General features: G+C 41.4%; 1 protein-coding gene and 1 long non-coding RNA gene across 2 annotated transcripts; one reads left to right on the forward strand and one right to left on the reverse strand.

The window, feature by feature from the left end:
• Nucleotides 1-898: 898 nt before the first annotated feature.
• Nucleotides 899-6,001, reverse strand: LOC120753818 (uncharacterized). The gene is made up of 4 exons (XR_005701237.1): nucleotides 5,857-6,001; nucleotides 2,846-2,932; nucleotides 2,520-2,567; nucleotides 899-1,477 (listed from the first exon to the last, which is right to left on the reverse strand). It is a non-coding gene; the product is annotated as an uncharacterized LOC120753818 (long non-coding RNA).
• A 125-nt stretch (nucleotides 6,002-6,126) lies between these two features.
• Nucleotides 6,127-19,783, forward strand: CAT (catalase). Its single transcript, XM_040066376.2, has 13 exons — nucleotides 6,127-6,410; nucleotides 9,968-10,139; nucleotides 11,030-11,140; nucleotides 12,486-12,616; nucleotides 13,258-13,362; nucleotides 13,695-13,820; nucleotides 14,244-14,435; nucleotides 15,165-15,317; nucleotides 15,438-15,576; nucleotides 16,590-16,720; nucleotides 17,019-17,126; nucleotides 17,648-17,734; nucleotides 18,132-19,783. Exons 1-13 carry the CDS (start codon nucleotides 6,345-6,347, stop codon nucleotides 18,195-18,197), a joined length of 1,587 nt encoding a protein of 528 aa, XP_039922310.1. The 5' UTR covers nucleotides 6,127-6,344; the 3' UTR covers nucleotides 18,198-19,783.
• The last annotated feature ends 2,194 nt before the right edge of the window (nucleotides 19,784-21,977 follow it).

The following is a 21,977-nucleotide window of genomic DNA, read 5'->3' on the forward strand; positions in this document are numbered from 1 at the left end:
AGGTCAAGAAGAGAACTGGGGCTTAAAGAGCAGGAAAAAAATCCACCATTTGTTTTCCATGCACTTACCTGTGGTCAAAACAGCCAAGGGCTGGTCCAGGACTCTGATTCAGAAGCAAGTCTCCGGCAGTTGTGTAAATGTTAAACAAAACAATGGCCATCTTTGCAACTCATAATGATCTAGAACTAATTGCTTTTAGGCAATGGCTGGAACAGCAACTCAAATGCTGAGAGCTGGGGCAAAGGGCATCAGCAAACTGGTGGCCAGATGGCAGGCACTGGGCTGGAGCAATTAGTCCAGGCTGGAAGAGTCATTTTATATTTATCTAATATCCCACTAACCCCAGGATTTTTTGTAGCCTTTCTTGTTGTCAGAATGAAGATGTGGTTTACTTCTTGCTGCTCTTCCATCCTTAAGAGTCTCCTGTTATGATGGAAAACTGAGAATGGCAGCTACTTCAAGTGAAGAAAGAAGGTTAAAATATTCACATCAAAATAAAAACAGATTTTCAAAGGTACTGAAGTTCCTATCAATTCCAGCAATATTAATTAGTGTGCTAGTGTCCTAAGATTAATTATTCCCGGGGCTCTCTGCCACTATGCCAAGGGACAAGCCTCAATGGTTGCTATTCCTCTTAAACACGACACCTCAAGAGACAGCTACATCCATCTCCTAGAATAAAGCAGATTCTTAAAACTGCCTGTATTTCACAATTCATTGGAATTATCTTTAAAAAATCAGTTATGTTTAGCATCTATTCACCAGCTAGAGACACTGAAAATGAATCAATTTAAATATATGAAAGTGTGTGTTTGTGTGTGGATTTTCAGGACAAAAAAAAAAAAAAAAATTAAAGAGAGAACATTTTCAACTGTATTTGGATTATAAACACCTAGAAAATGCTATTTTAATGGGATCTCACAGCCTGTCTCTACCCTGGGAATTTGCAGCAATTCCATGGGAAGCTGACCCATCCAGTCAGCAGAGTGGATTACTACCCTTGTGGAGTGCTGGCTGATGCTCTGGCACACAAGTGCCACGTGTGCCTGCCACCATTGTCACCTGGCAAGAGCCTTTGATGTCCCTCCGCTTGCAGGGCGTCCCATCTTCCCGGCTCACTGAAACAGAAAGGGATCAATCCAGCATTTCTCAGGACACCCACAGACCACTGGGTGCCTGACTCAAACTTCTCAGCTGTGCCTTGGTGGGTAGATCAAGTCTGGAGAATTTCTAGCTCCTCTTGGTTTCAAAGACATTTCCTTTCTCAGTATCTCTCAAATCCGTTTGTTTGCCTTTTCTTGTTTCCCAGCATCCGTATTTGCTGTGGTTACCACAAATCCATCTGGTTTGTTGCCATTCCACTGGCTGCTGTGTTTGTTGTTGTTGGTTTTTCCCCATAAGCTCCCTATGATGATATTTTATTTTCCACTCAGCGCCATGATCCCATATTCACAAGGAAATTCAGAAATCACCACTTCTGTAAAGAACAAATTTTAACATTGTTTAGTAACCAAACTAACTGAAATTTGAGGTATGAGCCATGCTGAAATCCATCATCACTGCTGTTAGTGAATTAAATCAATAATCTCTATGTATCAGCCTAGAGCTCTGCTGATGCATTTAGCTACACACATACCTCCAAAATTTTCAAAGGCATGTATCTGATTTCTCCTGGCAACGAAATAATAGTCTGATTTTCCAGTCCTGCTGGGCAGACAACATTTTTAATTGCCTTTAATTTTCTACAAATTCAAGCTCCATTCATTTAGGACTCCCTTCTTTCTGTGGAATTGGAACACATGAAATGACACCTATTGTATCAAGGTATCTCTTGGATCAAACGTCTATATTTATACATGCAAACATCCAGCATGCTAATTAAGCACTTGACTAATTTAAAGAACATGTGACCAAGTCATACTGAGGGCTGACCCATTTTAAAAGCTTAAGAGCTTCTGATTGTAACAACAGAACAAAATACGGCTGTGCTTAGCTTTAAATCTTTTCTTATTGAAAGGAGAATGAAGCTTTAATGGGCAAAATCAGGTTCCAAAACTGAGGATTTATGAACTGTCACTGGGTAGAAGCTTCAGACAATGATGCTAATAACACAGAGAACAAATGGAGAAAAACATTCATGTGGGTGCTCTAACTTGAAAGGAAATCAAATCTGCATTAACAAAAGAAAATCGTGTGTCTGTGATGTGAAATCATTTCAATGATGTAATTTTGAGGAGTAAAACCGCAGAACTGAGGTATGCAGGATGCTAAAGATGTCTGAATACCCCGCTACATGAAAAGTGCTGCATTTCTTACTCTATTTTTGTTCCTTCACTGATCTCAAGGAGTAGATTGCAGCTGGCCTTCCAGCCCTAAACATGAAACACTTCTTCATAATGGTGATCACGAGTAGTTTAAGAAAAGCAATACATTACTAGAAACAATTAATATAGATTAATTAAATTCTGTATTTTTATTTAAAAAGGACTAGGTCTGTCATTTACTAATCCCACACAAACCTCAAAGGCTGAAGACAACTGCTCCAAAATCACTGAAGTCATTCTCATCTACAGAGAGTGAGAGAAGCAAAGAAAAACATGTTTGAAACATATAAATTATTAATATCCTAACACACTTTTCTAGTAATTTAAATCGAGACCTTGCCCTAGAAACTGCAACAGAGGAGGGTGAAAAACAGAAAGTAAAGTTTACTATCTGCCTTTCCCTGATTCTATTCTATGTGGTTTTTTTACATTTTCTCTGCACCTCAGGATCTCACTCTGTCCAATGACAGTCCAGGGTGCTATTTCCCACAAAAGCCAGATTTTACTTCCTGCCTCCTTACCTTGGTGCCCCCACAGTGATCCCTCAAAGCCCACCTCTTCTGAAGACATATTTCCGTGTTTTCCATGCTTTCCATTAGATCTGATGACTGAACACACAGAAAGACCACGTACAATGCAAGTTACTGAGTGATAAACTTATCATCAAAGCTGCAAAATGTGTTCAGACCCATCTTAGAGATACAGAGATCCCCGGTTCATCATCACCTGTTTCTTATTCCACCTCTTCTGCTCATCACAGGCCGTGTCCAACACCTCAGCACGTGTCACACAGAAGTTGGCTGACCTTCCACAGCATGAACTTCATGGCTGTGTAATTGCCAGCTGGAGATATAAAATTGCCCTGGGTGTGTGTTGGGAATCAGCACACAGACAGAATGTTCTGTCTGTTGTATTTAAACTGACATTAGTCTGTTGGTTCTATTCATAAATCTCTGCTTTTTTCCAAAATAGACGAGCAACCTACTTCTGTCTGTAGTTGCCATACCTACCCCTCAATCCTCTGTCACGTTATTATTCTTTGTTGCTCTTTCCATGTTTTTTTTTTTCTGTGCCCTGATGTTTACACCAGGCATGACAGCAGAAGGATGAGTGGAAAATGTTCCCGAGGTACTGCAAATATATAAATATTGGATATTTATAAACGCAAATTAGAACTTCAGGTCTTGAGAATAGATTAATTGTATTATTTCATAACTGGTCCATGTGCAGTAGCTAAATTTGTGACCGAGAATAGTATCAGTATCAGTAATATCAATTATATTTTTATTATGTGAGCCTGAATGAGAGTTTTAATGTTTTTTCTGACCTTATTCCTTGTGGCTCAGGGTAGAAAATGTATCCAAGTCTCTCATCTCCAGATGCATAATTTGGATCCTCTGGCTCCAAGTTTGAACACCTTTAGCAGAAGGGTCAATAAGCCTCTCAATCCTGTGACAAGTGTTTTCATCAATAATCAGTTTAATTAAGAAGTGAGCATGCTCCCTCTTGTGCTTGTCTTTTCTGCTCTCTTATTTTAAAAGTCATCTTGTCCCACATGCTCTGTGCTGGAATTAAATGCTCTGACTCGGCAGCAGAGGCACCCAGAGTGTTCAGATGTTGTAGGGAGCTTGGGAACATTTGTAACTCTGATATAATCACAGAGGAAGCAAGGACCGAGGCAGCCAGGGAGGGCTGATGGATGTAGGATGAAAGCTTGGGGTGCCTGTGGAATTTAATTAGCAAGCAAAAGGCACTATTGACCTGCTACTCAACTAATTCTAGATCCTTCCCTTGGGTGTAAATCACCGGGCTATGTGTAAACTTTATTCACAGCACAATCGTGTGTGACACTGACCTTGTAGTTTGTGTTTAAACACAACAAAACACAAATGCTAAGCGCTCTGTCTTTTAATCTCCCCAAATCTTAATTAAGGGCGAAGTGTGGTTTGGATCATGCCTCAGAAAGTCATGTGGCAGCCGAGAACCAGTCTCCCCAGGTAAATAAAGACGATTAATTTGGAATTGTTTGAAGTTTGTTTACTTAATGCAGCTATATAACGGGAGGCAAATAAGGCACCACAGGAAGCAAAGATCAAGATAGGAGAGGGGGGAAAAGGAAATAAATGAAGACACCCACAGCCATATACTTGTGGAATTCAAACCAAAAAGCATTCACCGCTTTTTCTTCCTGAAAAGAGATGAAATTAGAGCAAGATGAGAGACAAAAGTGTTTGTGTCTTTGAGCTTTGCGTGTGACCTCTCTCATGAAATGCAGTCACTGGGTTTTAGTTAAGCTCAAGTGCAAACACTGTTTGCAATAGGTGCCACTGGTGTTGCCACCAGCTCTCCCCTGGCTTTTGGCTTGGAGTTTGCATATTTTCTTAGCCAATATTTAATCTCCTGTTTGTTTGGTTGGTTTTTATGGAGGCATACATGTAGGCATGTGCACACATATCCATTCCTCTAGCGCAAAATAAGAAGGGTTCATAAAAAAGTAAAGAGAAGTTTTTGCAAGTTACTCTTGCATTGAAATAGATTTGTGACTAGCGAGTTCACCTAAATGTGCTGGCCAGCTTAGAATTTAAAGTGTTAAACTTTAAAGGAAAAGCAAATATTAACTGTTGATGGAAATGTTCACATTTCCCCCAATTTGCTGGTTAAGCAAACTGAAATAGCAATTATTGATTTAGAAAAACATCATATGGGCAATCCTAATATTAAACCTAGGCGTGGTAGGTGTAGTCTGCTGATGTATGTTTTGCATAAAAATATGAGAAACATAAGTGATCTTCCTTGCCCTTCTTTATGATGTTATCATGTTGAAGCAGAAAAGATTACGAGGCTTCAAGACATGAAAGAAATGTCCCAATAAAGGATGAAACAGGAAAAAGGAATTCTGAAGAAAAGGAATTGAAGCAATGATATTTGCTGTACAGTACAGACCTGAATTTGGGAGCTTTGATCCTCTAATCCATAATAACACATACTAGATAAAGCAGTTGTCTACTTGAAATAACATGTCAGACAATTCTCTGTATCTATTAAGAGAAAGAATGTAGATATTATCTTGCAGATAAGGAGTTTAAGATGGATTGTTTGCGTTGTTCAAAGATTTTACCTCAGAAATAGGAAAAATAACCAGCTTTTTGCCACTTTCATCACCCTTAGTACATTACATTAAGCACCAAGCCAAGGACCTTCAGTATTATCAAAACTACTGTTGTCATATTTACTCATAATTTGTAAGTATAACCACATAACTCAGAAGTGGGTGGTTTTTTTAAGGTTGAAAATTCCAGTCACCAAAGAAATGCTCTTTACTATCAAGCACATGACCAAAGTTAGTGAATCACCTGTACCCCATTTCAGGCACCAATACAAGAGAATGTGCCCGTACAGTTATATACTAATGTAATGTATATAGTTATACACCGGTCGCTTTGGTTTTGTGCAATTTAGAAATTTTTTCCCCGCTGAAACGAACCCTGCCTCAGAAACTCCCTAAGTACGTGCGGTTTTCACAGTGCCGAACCTGTAACTTCTCCTGCCAACGAAAAAGGCCTCCTCCATCAGCAGCTTTAGAAAGCTCCGGCATCTCAACAAGGGGATTACAGCCGAAAAATCCATATTGGTAAATTTCCTTGGAATTTCAAAGGGACGCGACAGCGAGACGGGACTCTGACCCCACACAGCGTGAGGAGCGGGCGGGGCCCCCGCGCGCCTGATTGACGTGGCTCTAGACCAATCAGAACTCGCGATGCCGGCTGGCCGTGATCCTATTGGCCGAGGCGGTAGCGGGGGCGGGCGCAAGCCGGAGCGGAGCTGTACCGGCGGTGCCTCCCGCTACCCGCGGGTCCTGCGGACGCGACGCGGTGGCGGCGGAGGGTCCCCGCGGGGTGACAGCGTGACCCGGCCGCGGCCTGACCTCCCCGCCGCTGCCTCCTCGCCCGGAGCGAACACCGCCCCGCCACTCCTCTAAGTGCCGCTCTTGCTGCCTCGGGGGTCGCCGGAGACTGCAAAATGGCCGACGGGCGGGACGACGCCGCGGACCAGCTGAAGCAGTGGAAGAGCCAGCGGGGCTCGCAGGTACCCGCCGGGCGCGGCCGCTCCCCGGTACTCCCGTGCCTTGCATGCCCTGGGGAGCGGGGAGCCCCGGCGCCGGAGCCCCGCGGGGTTCCGCGGGATGCGGTGCTCCGAGCGCACGGACGTCCCCGGGGCAGCGGCGGAGGGCGAGGCGCCCTCGCCCCGTCCTGGCCTCGCCCCCACGGCTTGGAGCTGTTCCCGGGAGCAGCGAGGCAGGGAGGGATGGAGGCTGCCAGCTGGCTCGGAGCGATGGGGGCGGTCAGCGCTGTCTGGCCCCGACAGCTCCTTCCAGGCAGCGCTGGGGCTGCGCTGCGCCCGAACCGCGGGCGGGGATGGTGGTCGTGTTTTCCGCCTTAAATCGGGAATTTGCTTTTCGGTTTGCTGCCACGGCGGTAGAGCCCAGTGAAAATGTGATTAGGGAATAATAGAAAGGATAAAGCGCGTTCAGTGTGTGCAGGGCCAAGAATTGGACTCGCTGATCCCTTCCAACTCAGCATATTCTTCGTGGACTTGCTGACCAGACAGAAGTGAATTTTTTAAGGAAGAAATTCTTCCCTGAGAGTGCTGAGACCTCGGCACAGGTTTCCCAGAGAAGCTATGGCTACCTCATCCTTGAAAGGGTCCAAAGCCAGGTTGGACAGGGTTTGGAGCGACCTGGGATAGTCAAAGGTGTCCCTGCCCCCGGCAGGGAGGTGGAATTCGATGACCTTGAAGATCCCTTCCAACCCAAACCATTCTATCAAGTGGATTGGTACAAGTGGTTGACTGAAATCGTAAGGGCATGTAATCAATAGCGTGGCATTCAGTAATCTGAAGACATAGAATACACCCCAGATATTTAGGTTAATGTGTAAATGTTGCAAGAGTTCACTTCCCTTCTTCATCAAATCACTGTGACAGTTTCCACGTGTAGTTTCCGACAGAAATGTGCATTTGCCGCTAAGTACACTTTGCGCTGGTTTCAAGTCGCAATCTTGCAAGATGCGGGTGGATGCTCCGTTCCCATTGGAGTTGTCTTAATTTTATTTTTTTTCTTGGTTCTCAAAGGTACAGTGTGAAAACTACCTGATGACTTGTGAGTCCATCATATCCTAGCGTGTGTCATAATAGTTCCTTTTTTATCCATGAGTAATTCTTTTTGTAGGGATGTCGGTTTTTCTGTGGCAAAGCAGCATTTGTAAAGAGGCCAAGGTTAATTTGGAGATTGGGAGGCAACCCAGAGTCTGTGTTGCATAAGGAGTCATGAGACTTTAAGATAGAAGGTAGGGAAGACTTATTAGAATTTTAAAGTGAGTTGTATAAGGTACAAAGTATCAGTAATGCCTGTGAGTGTGTACTTTGATGTGTGCTGTTTATCCCAGCAGTGACTAAAATTCTCCTGGCTTTGCTTCCCTTCTTTTTGTCATGGCAGGTTAGTGCTGTAATGAAATGCAGATTTAAAAGTTCTTACCTATCAAGGTTTGGGCTGTGTGCAGCTCCCAACCCGATGAAAACACAGGCATCAAACAAACTCAGGTCCAAAAGTAGTATGAGAGTTCTTTAAACGATGGTGTGGGGTTTTTTTCCTCTCTGGAACTTACTTTGTGTGCCCCATGTAACATTCTCCTGAAACGAAAGGGAAAATCTCCTTCCACCAAAGAAATGAATATTCTTTACTTCTAACGTGACCACTAGAAAGTCTGCCTACACAAAGAGGACTGTACAGCCACAAAGCTGCTATTTATTTTTTTTTTTTTAATAGCCTTAATGTCAGAAAGTTGTGGTTTTAGCAACTGCTTCTGGTGGCCTTAAATATTGGCGTTATAGAATAGTCTTGCCTGTAACAAATAAGCAGTGGAAAATATACTGAGAACCATTTCTATTCATGCATATTTCCCATGACAAACTATAACCTTTTGATTTAAGCAGATGCTCCTTTGACTTGAAATACTATCTTACCTTTATTTAACTTTCCTGTAAGTTTCTGGACATGTTTATGTTTGTAACCAGTTACATATTGTCTTTTAAAATGTTTGTGCAGCTTTCAGTGTAGGTGAGGATTCCAGGCATCCCAGAGGAGTTGGGTTTATGCTTAAAGCTTTATGCTAATCAAGTGGTGAAGGAAGAATAAAGAATGTGGATATTTTGGGAATTCAAGCCAGCTGGAGTAGCGTGTGCTGCACATTAGTAGGAACACAGTGGAAATGCACTTATCCTGTCAAATGTCTTTTATGTGGTTATTCCTGGACCTGAGTGAAACAAGGGTTTCTGGAACTCCCTGCGTTCTCTGCTTCTCTGCTCTGGGCGTGGATATGAGTAATTGTTCTTTCTTGCCTTTGTGGGTTGCCTTTTGGGGGGAAAAAAGTCTTCTGTCAGGTGGGAATTTTGTCCGTTTGCAGTAATTAACCCCCTTAAAGCAGAGCTTAGGGTAAGAATTGGAACCCCATGAAGCTGCTGTTAGAATCGTGAATGCTTTTCTCATCAAGACTTGCTTCTTCCTTCACTCCACCATCCCTTTTCATTTATAGAACTTTAGAAGGAGGACAGCTGGTCAGGAGGGGCTTGAGGGAGTTTGTGCTGGCGTGGTTCAGGTGTGAATGGAGAGCCCATATGGAATTATGACACTTCAGTGCAACGTGATGGATTTATTGTTAGCTGGTCATAATCTGAGACTGCTATTTGAGCTCATCCTGTTGCAAATTTTGTCTTTATTTGCTTTATTTTTTTCCTTTGACCTTATTTGTTTTCCTGTCCTTCTAAGTCCTTTACAAGGCTCCTAACAAGAAACGTACTCCAGGAAAAACTGAGAACTGTGACCATCAGGTCTCTGGAGCTGATGTATCTTTCTCACTGCATTTTCTACAGGACCCACTAAAGTACGAATATTGCCTTAGAGGAGGGTATAACCCCGCATGTGATCAGATAAAGACTTTTCTGCTGAAATCTTTTTATGAGAAATCAGGAGTACACTCAGTTCTAGTGCAGGTGTTTCTTGAAGTTGTAGGACATTTCCTGGCTATAGAACTTCTTAGGGCTTGTGTTAATCTTAGTCCTTCCATGTGCCAGGAGTCTAAAATGATGATTTCTCAGGTGTTCCTACTTCAATTATTTTCCATAACTCTTCCAGGCCAACACTAATCGTGGAAGCCCCCTTTTGGTCTGGCTGTAGCTCTTTCCTTACGTCTCTACCCCTGTACTGACATTACCTTCTTGTTCTCCTTTCTCCCTTATTTTCCAGCAGCTGCTCCTGGTTTAGTTTTTTTTTCCCCCCTCTCATATTTTTCTTGAAGCAAGATCAGTAGTCTTGAGAAGAAACATTTGTGAACCATGGAAAACATTCCTGGATTTTACATGACTTCAACTCCCCTTCTTAAATTGTCCTAAAACTTAGCTTTGTGATTTAGGTAAACATCTGTATGTTCTGTAAACATCTGTAATGTTCCGGAACCTGAAGTCATTTTGCCACTTCTTGTTGATGCGTTCTGTGACTTGTCATGGTTGAACAGTCATGCACGTTGTGTGGCTCAGATCCAGAGGGTTTTTAATTTCTGGTGTTGGCAGTGACTTTCTCTTGCTTCCAGAAACCAGATGTCCTGACTACGGGCGCTGGGAACCCCATTGGGGACAAGCTGAATATCCTGACAGTGGGGCCACGTGGGCCTCTCCTTGTCCAAGATGTTGTTTTCACTGATGAGATGGCTCACTTTGACAGAGAGAGGATTCCTGAGAGGGTTGTGCATGCAAAAGGGGCAGGTATGTTTAAAATCACATCTTTTCTCTGTGTAGCATTAAAAAAAGAGCTGTTGAGTTAACGTGGAGATTGTGACACGTAAGTTACATTGTTATTTGTAGTTCAGTGTTACTAGCTATAAAAAATCTATATAAACAACAGTGATAAGGCCTGGTTTAAAAGAACTCAGTGCCAAAATTTGTAGCACTGAAAAATTACTTACAACAATGAGAGCAAATGTGGTTATAGTCCTTTAATTTTTACTGTATTTCCTGTAGTCTCTGCTTCTTTTGTCTGTTCCTCCCCATTTCTATTTAAAGTTGTTTGCATGTTACTTACTAGAGAATTTGGCTTTGTCTTCTAATGTATGCCTGCCAAAGCAAGCTACTCATCTAATATTTAAATTTAAAAAACCTAAACCTTTAAAAAAATATTATTGGTCTTAGTAAGGTAGAATTAGTACCTAGATTTTTTTCATGCATTGCCCTAGGAGCAAACAGCAAACATGGGGCTGTGTTTAAAATGTGACTGTACATGGGAAAAGTTCCTCTGTGGGGGTGGGAAGGGTTCTGTTGCCTCACCCAGCTTACAGGTGCACCAAAAGTTCTGCAACTCATAGCAGGATTAAAAAAATAGCTGCCTTGCTCCCAGATAAATACACAGATCTTGGCAGAGGAGCATCTTCTGTGCTGCTGCTAGGAGCTGCTGAAAGTCAGTTAGGGAGGAGAGAATGAGCAAGTAGTTTGAGTTAAATCAGTTTCATTTTGTGAAAGTAAATTGAGTGTTTAGAGCATTGTTTAAACCGGTGTACTTCTATGTTCCCCTTTGACTTAAAGTTATATGTTAACAACAAACAAGCAGTGAGTGGAAGGAAGGCACCTAGATCTGATATTTTGAACTTGCTGTTCTTCAGGAGCCTTTGGCTATTTTGAAGTCACTCATGATATCACTGAGTATTGCAAGGCAAAAGTGTTTGAGCAAATTGGGAAAAGGACTCCGCTTGCCATCCGCTTCTCCACTGTTGGTAAGGCTTTAAATTCACTTTGTTTCTTTTTACATGTGTGCCCTGAGAGCAGCGTTTGCATTGTGGGGCACTTAAGGGTGTTTGCAATGCTTTCTTCTGCCGGTTCATCTTCTCTAAAATTCACTTACATGGAAAACCTTAAGCAGCTTTTTCCCCTTTCTGCCAGAGCTCTCTGGAGACACTTTTCCTGTCCAAAATTTGGGAGGGAGGGCAGCCCGAGCTGTTTTTATGTGACAGAAAGCTTGCTTTGTTTCTGGTTGGATCACAATCAACACTTGCAAGTTAAATACCTATGATCTCTTTTACGCTGCAGGAGTGTTTTGGGGATGAATGATGTAAACTAAATACCGGGCAAAGAAAAATAAACAATCTTCCATAAACAAACCCTGATTTCTTAAAGATTGGAATGCACAAACTAGCAAAATCTTAAATGCTATTATTGAAGCTAATTGTGATCAATAGTTTGTCCGATAGAGAATTCATGATGTGGATGTATTTAAAAGAGAAGAAATCCTAATGAGGACTCAGTTCTGGAAGTATTGGAGAGAATAAAGTAGTTTAGCAAGGCTCAGGGAGCTGCTGGCTTTGGCCTATTGGCTGTTTCCTGTGTTAAATCCCTTAGGATTTAGGGTGTCCTGAGTGTTGTACAAGGTAAGAACGTGGAGTTGAGTTTGAAATACGGACTGCTGCTGGAGCGGGTTGTTGCATCCTTCCCTTCCCTTCGCCTGCCCTGTTTGGGCACGTTTCCTCCCTGCTGTTCTGGAATACACAAAGTTTTTAATGAGAGAATAAGCGTCCTCCTGATTTCATCACAATTCAGCGTTAGCTGTTCTGAGCACTTCTGGAACACTTCTGCTCAGGTGTTGTGCTAAGCACTTGTGCTCTGGTCGAAATTCCCATTGAAAATCCCATCCTGGCTGAGGCAGGATGAATTAAAAGGATTACAGCTCTTCCATAGTTTTTTATTAGGCACGCTGGTTAGATTGCTACCTTCCAGATGAGAGCTTTCCCGCTGGGATTTGGTGCACAGAAACAAATGTGGGTTTAGATGATTCAGCCTTAAAATCTGATGATGTCTCTCTTAGTGATAATGTAAATTCCACTCTTAATTGGTTCAGGTGGATATACTTGTTTTGTCCTCCTTTTAACTGTGGCCTGAATGTTTGCTGGCTTCGCCCTTTGAAAACTGACAGTGCCTGAAGCATTGTTGAAAATGTTCCTAAAATTCCTTGGTTTAGAAAATGCAATCAACCCTGCCCTTTTAGGATTTTATGGTCTATTTTCAAGTCATATTTATATGCATTTCCTATCCTAACACTTCTGTGTGTTCATGTATTTCTTCAAGCTGGAGAATCTGGCTCAGCTGATACAGTTCGTGACCCCCGAGGCTTTGCCATGAAATTCTACACGGAGGAAGGGAATTGGGATCTTGTGGGAAACAACACTCCCATCTTCTTTATTCGGGATGCAATTTTGGTGAGTAAGCACAAAAGGTGAGGGTACTTAGTGAGAGAGCCCAAAAGTTCATTCACCTCTTGTTCTGGCTTCTCTCAGAAACAAAAGCTGCTGCTTTGGCACACTTAAACTTGATTGGTTGTCAGATTGTCTGAACATTTTTTACTTAGAAAGATGTTCAGAAACTGAAGTAAATAAAGAACTAAAACTTGATAACTTATGTGGTTTCATACTTTTCACTTGAACTTTTCCCTTCAAAAGCTTCTTGCCATTTCTTTTTATTAAATCAGGCTTTTCTGGTCTTTTGTCATAAGCTTGACAGCGGTTAGTAGAGGGCCTTTCCTTGAGTGCAGGAGTTCAGCACAGATATTTCACAGTATCTCTGTATTCATTTTTGAGTCTCATAAACACAGATATACAAATCTGAACAGTTTTATCTCTCGCCTTATCAACCACAAAATGAAAGCATTCTTTATCTCTGTTTATTCTAATTGTGAATGTTTGATGTTACACTAATTTTACTGGTCTGTGAATTAATTTGTTTGTAGGAAGGGTGCGGTGGTTGAAGTGTTTTTTGTTTTTTTTCCAGTGATCTTACAGCTTTGTCTTTAATTCCTTTTTTTTTTTTCTCTTTTTACCTCCTCCATTTCTGGACAAATTAGTTTCCATCCTTCATCCATAGCCAAAAGAGGAACCCTCAGACTCATCTGAAGGATCCAGACATGGTGTGGGACTTCTGGAGTTTACGACCTGAGTCTTTGCATCAAGTAAGCTTCTCCCGTGACTTTATTTTGTATGACTAAGAAAATCATGCTATGACAGCAGAAAATAGAACTATCTGTTTTCCATGTTTGATTGAGAAGTTTATGTAGTCTTATTCATATTTTATTTAAATATGATTTTAAATTATCCACACTTACCTGTGCTTAGAGGGGGAGTCAGTTTTATTTCATTAACACCTAGAGCAGAAATTCCTCAGGGAATTCCTAACAACATTAATATAGCATGCAGATTAACACAATAAACAAACTTAGTCTGGCGTGAAGACTTTCTCCTCGATGTGCTGAACCCATTAATAGTGTTTGATCCTCCTCTTCAGGTGTCTTTCCTGTTCAGTGATCGTGGCATTCCTGATGGCCATCGCCACATGAATGGATATGGATCACACACCTTCAAACTGGTTAATGCTGATGGAAGGGCGGTTTACTGCAAATTCCATGCCAAGGTATTGATTTTTTGGGTTTTTTTTAGTTGGAACTATACATCATATTAGATAACAGCCATAAAAACGTGTGACTTTTCAAGTTTAATTCAGGATCAAAAGTGTGTGGAGTCCTTGTTTAATGTCAGTTTCATACCTTTAACCAATAGGAGAGGCATCTTTCTTCTTGCTAACACAGTAATCGTTTACTAGACTGTAAGAAACTCTTCTTTGGGCATCTGTCTCTTGTTAATGGAGTGCCATCAGTGAACTGATTTTTATCTGGAAGGCAGCTGTTGAATGTCCTATGAATTGAAAGTTAAGTTGTCGGCAGTTAGAACTTAGACAATCTCATTCTTGGATTATAAATCTTGTTAGAATCCATTCTGATGAATGATCTCTGTATTACTTTAGGCATGCTGTAACTGGTGCTTTTGTTGCTTTTAGACTGACCAGGGCATCAAAAACCTTTCTGTGGAGGAAGCAGGAAGATTGGCTTCTACCGATCCTGATTATGCCATACGGGACCTTTATAATGCCATTGCCAAGGGGAACTACCCTTCATGGTCCTTCTACATTCAGGTTATGACCTTTGAAGAAGCAGAGAAGTTCCCATTTAATCCTTTTGATGTGACTAAGGTATGTCTGATACTGCTGGGAATATTCAGTTTTAGGTAGTTTTGAAGTGTATCCTCTATTGTAGAGCCGTGATGAGCCAGAAATTCTGGAGGTGAAGCTGTAGGTGTGTTATATCTGATGTTACTCTTCCTCAGGGAAGTATGGATAGGGCTTGATTCCAGGCCTGTAGAGCCCATGGCACTTCAGAAGTTTGATCTCAGATCAGAGTCACACCCTGAGCCTTGCTGGTCTCACTTTGTCCCACTTCCAGCTGCTGCTCTTAGAAATGCCTCAGTGAAAGATGCCCTCATAAACTTGTGTTGCATAAACTATTTTTTTACCTCTAACACTGCTCTCCCTAGGTGGCTAAAGACCTTTGAACTTAAAAGTGCAGCTCAGATGGCAAAGAAAAGGCCAGTTAAGCATTTTGAAGGAGCTGAAAACATTTGTGCCACCAGTTCCACCCACACACTGCTTCCCTAGGCAGCTTTTCAAGGGCCTGCGGGTATTTTGTTCAGGTACTCAAGTGCTGAGATTATGCTGGGATGATGAAATAAGTTGCATTAATACTCTGCATTAATTGCAAAAGGCTTCTTAAAATAAGAAGTCCCTCAGTGTTTGTTAGGAGAACAGAAACTCAGTAATGTGTTTTCTTAATCTAGACTTAAATCAGGTGAATTCTGCTTGGTAATTAAGCTGCATAATACTGTAATGATGTTGATTTTACTGGATGTGTGTTGTGTCTTATAGGTCTGGCCTCATGGTGACTACCCTCTCATCCCTGTGGGAAAGCTGGTCCTGAACAGGAATCCTGTCAACTACTTTGCAGAGGTGGAACAGTTGGCTTTTGACCCTAGCAACATGCCCCCTGGAATTGAGCCCAGCCCTGACAAAATGCTGCAGGTAAACAGGAGGTTTGACCCGAGGAGCATTGGTTACTTTGCTGCTTATGAAAGCTTTGAGCTGACATGCCTCAGTCTTTTACAGGTGGTGGTTAATGGTGGTTTGTGATCAATGTTTCAGGGACGCCTCTTCTCTTATCCCGACACCCACAGACACCGCCTGGGCCCCAACTATCTCCAGATCCCTGTGAATTGTCCCTTCAGAGCCAGGGTGGCCAACTACCAGAGGGATGGGCCAATGACTGTTACTGACAACCAAGGTAGTCAGGAAAACAGCTTTCAATATAATGATACTTAAGCATGGGCTGCAGCATTCTCTTCAGTTCACAGGGGCTTAAGATCCGTGTTTATTATCTTTACATATTTGTGTTGAATGCACGTAAATCTTCTCTATAAATCCAATACAGGAGGCTTGGGATATTTGGGTACAGGATGAGGAGTTTGTTTAAAAGTATAAAAACCAAGTGAAGCTTAGGATGTGTTTAAAACTTAACAAAAAGGCCTTTAGCAGAAAAGGAGTTTGTGGGAGAATAGAGGCAGTCAGGTTTTAAAGACTGACTTGGATATGCTTAGTCCACTAAACTGCTTTGCTTTCAGATTTCTGAGACATTGTGAAAGACAAAAGTGAAAATGCCAAGAGTAGAGCTGTAACTTCTCCTCTGTGGAGCAGCTTCTGTTCTGTCAGGGTTTGCCCAATAGTGGCTGTTTTCCACCTGAGAGTAAACAAGGATGTACTTAAGCTGTGGCTCATGCCAAAATATGTGTTCCTCAGGGCTATGATTTCAGACACTTTCTGAGGGAGGAGAGGGAAATATTTGAAAAACAGGAACTTGAGGACAGCTGCTCTCGTCCCAGAACAGATAATGAGTTCATTTTTATGCCGTTCTCTAAGTTCATTATGTGTTTAAAATACACAGGGAAGCATTGTCGTAATTCACATATGTAAATGACTGTGTTTTTGTGCTGTCTTAGACTTCAACCGTGACTGTCTGTTATAATTGAGAAATACTGTTGTGAGAGTGGCCAGGTTTTCTTACTTTTGAGTCACACCAACATTCCCTGAAAAAAAGCTGTGGAAATTATTGATGTAGCAGGTGCTGTTAAGAACTGGTTTGAAGGTGTTGACATAAAAATGCTGTCAGCTGTTTTTAATAAAACTATTTGAAACTGAATAATTGATTTAGATTCCTCCAAGCAAATAACATCTTCTGGCTTAAGTTGAAAGTGCTGCCATCTGATTGATTTGGTTTGGGATTTTTTTTTTTTCCCCCAGGTGGTGCCCCAAATTATTACCCAAACAGCTTCACTGGTCCTGAGGATCAGCCCCAGCTCAAGGAGAGCCGCATGTTTGCTTCAGGGGACGTGCAACGCTTCAACAGTGCCAATGAGGACAATGTGACCCAGGTGGGGATGTGGAAAGGCTTTGTGCTGCTTGGCACAAGTGGGGAGTGTGTGGGGTGTGTATTAGTGTGAGTTCTCACAGAATCTGAAATTCAGATTTTGGGCATTGTTGTGTAGAGGCTCTGGCTTGTCTTCTTGCCGTTAGTGTCTGGAGAAGGAGTTGTTTGCCAAAGAAGAACCCTCACAGATCAGCTGCCTTTTAAACATTTTGAGTATTTTAAGTGTTGCTTGACTAGGAAGCGAAAGATGTTCTTACTCACTTTTGAGAATATCAAAATAAACCTTTTTTTCCAATGGCCAGGTGCGGGAATTCTACCTCAAAGTGCTGAACGAGGAAGAGCGCCAGAGGCTGTGTAAAAACATTGCAGATAATCTGAAGGATGCCCAACTCTTCATTCAGAAACGAGCTGTAAGTGCCCTCTCTGGGGCTTATTCCAGGTTTCCTACCAGTCTAGTAATGTCATCTTAATGGCTTCTGGAAAGGAAGATTCTCTGAAAAGGCTGGGTTGGTTTTTTTCTTACTCAGGAATTAAATACTGTGCCTATTTACACAATATAATACCAATATATAACATGTTAAAGTAACTTTTTCCATGGGGGGAAGAATGGGATAGATGTTGAACATGTGTTTAGCTTGGTGTTTCAAAAGTCAGATGACTGCCAGAGTAAGTTTTTGCTCTAAACAGGAAGGCAGTGAGGGCCAAGGAGGGATTGGACCCTTCCCAGGGCAACTTTGTTTAAATTGGGAATGAGCTCTGTGTGGGACCACAGAAATAGTGTTTTAAGATGTTCATATCTTGTTTACAACTGAGCAGAATTAAACTTCCTTATGATACCTACTGCTTCTAGCCCAGGAAATGTGGTAAAGAATACTTTTGAAATAGAGGAAAAAAATTCTTGTTGTCTTTTCTGTTTTGTCTTCCTGCGCAGGTGAAAAACTTCACTGATGTTCATCCTAAATATGGAGCCTGTATCCAGGCTTTGCTGGACAAACACAATGCTGAGGGTGGGAAAAAGGTATGGTAATGATGTTTGTAGCTGCATTTTGACTGGCTGTGAATTATTTTGTAAATCCAATGAAATGAGAAATTAATCTGGATTCCTGTATGACTTAAAGGCCAGAAGTCAGTGCTTGCAGAATTGCAAAATAAGGAGACATCACTCTAATAACAGTTTAATGTTGATTAACTGGTGATGTACAAAGACTTCGTTTCAGCTGGGGTTTGTTGGGTTTCTGGAAGGTAACTACATCATATACAATGTGTTCAAGTTGGTTACCCACTCTTTGTGATGGTAATGAAACCTTTTTTCTTGGGCTCAGTGCTTGCTCCAAAGAGCAACAACTCAGCTGATTCAATTTTTTCCTTCAGTTCTCTACTTTAAATGGAACGTTTTTCTGTTGCTTTGTTTTCAGGATGTAATTAGAACATACATCCAGTCCACAACTCGTGTGTCTGTCAAGGAAAGATCCAACCTGTAAGTCTGAAGAGATCTGCTCTGAATTTTGCGTCCTTCCAGCTGCACAAGAATGTGTCCAACGCTTCAATGAATGTAGCAGACTTGGGCCCAAGCACAGGAGTGTTTCACAGGTGTGATTTACTGAGCTCTCAAGTGCTGTCTGTACTGGAAACCAGGTAACACAAGCTCCCATCCTAGTGCCTTTCAACACTAGTGCTTTACTGCTTGATGATAACTTACGGGATTTTTAAACAACTCATGAGGAGAAATTGTCTTAGTTTCTAGGAGCAAACAGAAATTTAATCAAAACACCACTTCATTTTTTTTTGTTGTTGTACAACTTTCCTGGCTAAATCACACAGTCGAATTTCTATAAGGACACTGTGATTGCCCTCATGGAGAAACTTGTGAAAAAGTTGATGCTGCTCAGTATTTTTAATCTGTCTGTATTTGTAAACCCATCCCTCAAATTTCATTTTTGGCCTTGCAGAAGTAAAATGATACCCAGTAGTTTGAGTAAAATGTTGGTATGTCTCATTTAATCTAAATATAGTTCAATTGTATTCTCAATATATATTTTAAGATAATCTTTGCTTACTAATGCGGTGTTGGACTAGAACTGACATAAGGGAGGTGGCAAAAGATGCTTTCTTATGCTGTGCACTGTTCAACTAATTTGAATACACCTTACAGCCCTTTCAGGGATAGGAGAGTAAATTGTTCTTTCTAATCTGTAAGAATTTAAATAGAAAAATATTAACATGCCAAATGCTTGAAAAATAAACCTTCAAATGCATGAATATTGAAATTCAAGAACTTCCGAAACTATTCCCAGTGGTTGCTGAAATTGTTATTTTACTGCAGTAATCTGCTTTTGCTATTTCATGATCAAGCCAGGGCTAACTTTCAGGGTGATCCTTTAATTAAAGCAGCATTTTTGTATGAGTGTAGATACCCAGAAAACACGTCTAAGACCTGATTTGAGGCATGTTGTAATGTTACTCAGCATCTGCAGTTTATTTAAATTGTGCAAAAAAATTGGGACACCCCAGTTACAGGACAACTGTTGTCCAAGCTGAATGCAAAGCATTTCAGAACCCAGCTACTGCTCTTAACTCAGGCAAATGTGAAAAATTCAAATCATGGCAGTTTGGGGGCCATTTGTCAATAATCACTGCATTTCTGGGTCTGCCTTGAGTTGTATTTTGACTACTTGATTTAAGTGTGAATTCCCAGGAATGGTGGCAAGTAAAGAAGAGTAGATACTAAAATGCTGTTCTGTTAAAGTTTTGGAGAATGTTACTTGCTCTGCAAATAAAATACATAAAATTCATTTATGTACCAACCTATTGTGAAAAATTAGCTGGGGTAGAGGTGGAGTAAAATAATAGGAACTCATAACCTGTTGTATTCTGGGATTCCATTGGTTTTTTAACTGATCAGACAGGTGGGATTACATGATTGGATGAGAATGTATTATGCTGGAACAGAGAATCTTAACGAGTTTTGGCAAAGAGTAAACAAGTCCTGATCTGATTTTGGTTGTGTCTGCTAAGTGATTCATGTTGTTGTCTTCTTTTATTTCTGAAATAAATTGAATGAAAAATCCCTTGGCAACATGTTTTCTGTCCAAATGTCTTCAAATACTTTAATCTAGGAAGTTCATTCATCTGTTTTTCTGGAGATGGTGCAGAAGCTGTAGGTTGGGTGTACTTTTTGCAGCTGCCTTTGTTTTAAAAACTGACATTTCAACCCCACAGTTGTGTTTAAATGACTTAAATGACCTGTCTTCTATGCTAAACTGGCCATGGCAAGTGTTGTACAGAAAACTTAGCTTTTCCCAAAACTGTGGAGAGCATTGGGCAACACTGGAAAAACAATTATGCTGTTTCTTCAAATAAATAAGACAGTAAATCCATTTACAGCTCCTTATTGTGAGAATAGAGACTGTTGATATGACACAACCACAGTTTTGTTTTTGTGTTCTGATCAATTAAAATCAAACATTCCTTTGCCGAAGTAAAAACAATCAAACGTTGTTGCAATATGATTTCAGTGGACCTGTAAAGCAGAATTGCTCAACATTTCCTTATTACTGTTTTATTTTAGATGCACAGCTTTAGCAGTGGATTTGGGAATTAATTTGAAAGTAATGTTTGGGAAATTACAGCTTCTACAGGAGTACCTCTTCTTTTAATGGGCCTTCATTGCTAGGTTATTTTCCCTTCCCCAGAATATTTGATCTTGAATATCCAAAACACATGTGCAGATTTCAGAATCACTGTTGTTAAATTAGGCTATGCCGGGAGATGAGGAAGTTAATGGGATTGCTAAATGTTATGTGGGGAGTAAAAGAGTGAGGTAGGTTTGGATCAGACTTTCAGTGCTTCAGAGATGTTGGAAAAGGCCCTAATTTCCTTTCCTTAGTGCAGCTTATTGATGGGAATTACTTGCTAAGCAGTGTGTGGTTATCCATAATTTCAGCTTCTAGTAAATCAATCACTTTGTTTTGCCGGATATTCCATACCTGTTGCTCCTCTTGCAGAAAAAGGAGATCTGATCCACATAAATTCTCACAGGCAGGTGTCACCATTTTCTCACAAAATCTTTTATGAGGGTGATGAGGCCCTGGCTCGGGGTTCCAAGGGAGGTGGTGGGTGCCACATCCCTGGAATTGTTCAAGGCCAGGTTGGACAGGACTCTGAGCAAGCTGGAATATGGTGGAAGATGTCCCTGTTCACTACAGGGGGTTGGACTGGATGAGCCCTCTATGACTCTCTACACTCTGAGGTCGGTTTGCTGTGGGGCTCCAGCCCAGCGCTGTGGCAGTGAATCGATCCAGTGATGTGTTGTGTGTTCCTATCTCCTGCTGATAGCAGATTGCATGGAGATCTGCAGTGCGTGGTAAAGCCTGACCTTTGCCCCCTGGATAATATTGCAGAGCTCAATCTGAACTGATGTTTGGGGTCAAAGTTGTGTGGTCATGACAGAGGTCATGGCATACAGAGGTGGACTTGAGCATAACCTCAACTCTGACATTGAGGATTAAACCTCAGCAGTTTCCTAAGGCTGTTTTGGACAGAATTGGGAAAGGAACTGAGGTTCTGTTTCGATTATTGTAAATGTATTTTCGGCAGTTTTGCCAGATTTGTGGTGATTCCCCAAAACAGCTGTGTGTTTGCAGAAGGTTATAAAATGGTGCATTGTTACAATGGGAAAGCAAATGAGGACTGAACAACCAGGCAGTGGTGTAAAAATAACAAGTGAAGTATTTGATAGCTGACTTAATGATGGCACTTGCAGCCTGGATTGCAGAGCAGAACCTGTGTGGTTTAATTGTCTGATGAAAGCTTGCATTTTGTCATGCTGGAATTCCACCTAAAGTCAAACTCCAACCCCAGAGCAGCTGGAAATCTCCTTGCCCTGCAGGCCTTCAAGAGCTGGGCTGTAATTTGTTCTCAGATCACATGCTGTGGCTTGATAAACTGGTAGTTTTACTTTTTTAACGAAAAAAACCCCCCACTAAGTATTTTTACGTCCTGCTACTCAGAGCGGTTCAAATACTGTAAATCTCGAATGGACCAAGTCAGAATGAAAACTTCATTTCCTGTTTCATACCATGTGACGAACCACAGAAATCCTGTATATAGATTTGCTGGCTCTGTTAATTTCAGTATTTATTCTTTCCTTGTTTCTCTTGGGTTCCCCATTTTTCAACTTTGACCAGGATTGGGAACTTAATTTTTTAATTGTTTGGTTGGAGTTGTTTTTCCAGTGCAACAAATCTTTTTCCCTGTGATTA

This window comes from Hirundo rustica, chromosome 6, assembly GCF_015227805.2.
Source record: "Hirundo rustica isolate bHirRus1 chromosome 6, bHirRus1.pri.v3, whole genome shotgun sequence".
NCBI classification, from domain to species: Eukaryota; Metazoa; Chordata; class Aves; order Passeriformes; family Hirundinidae; genus Hirundo; species Hirundo rustica.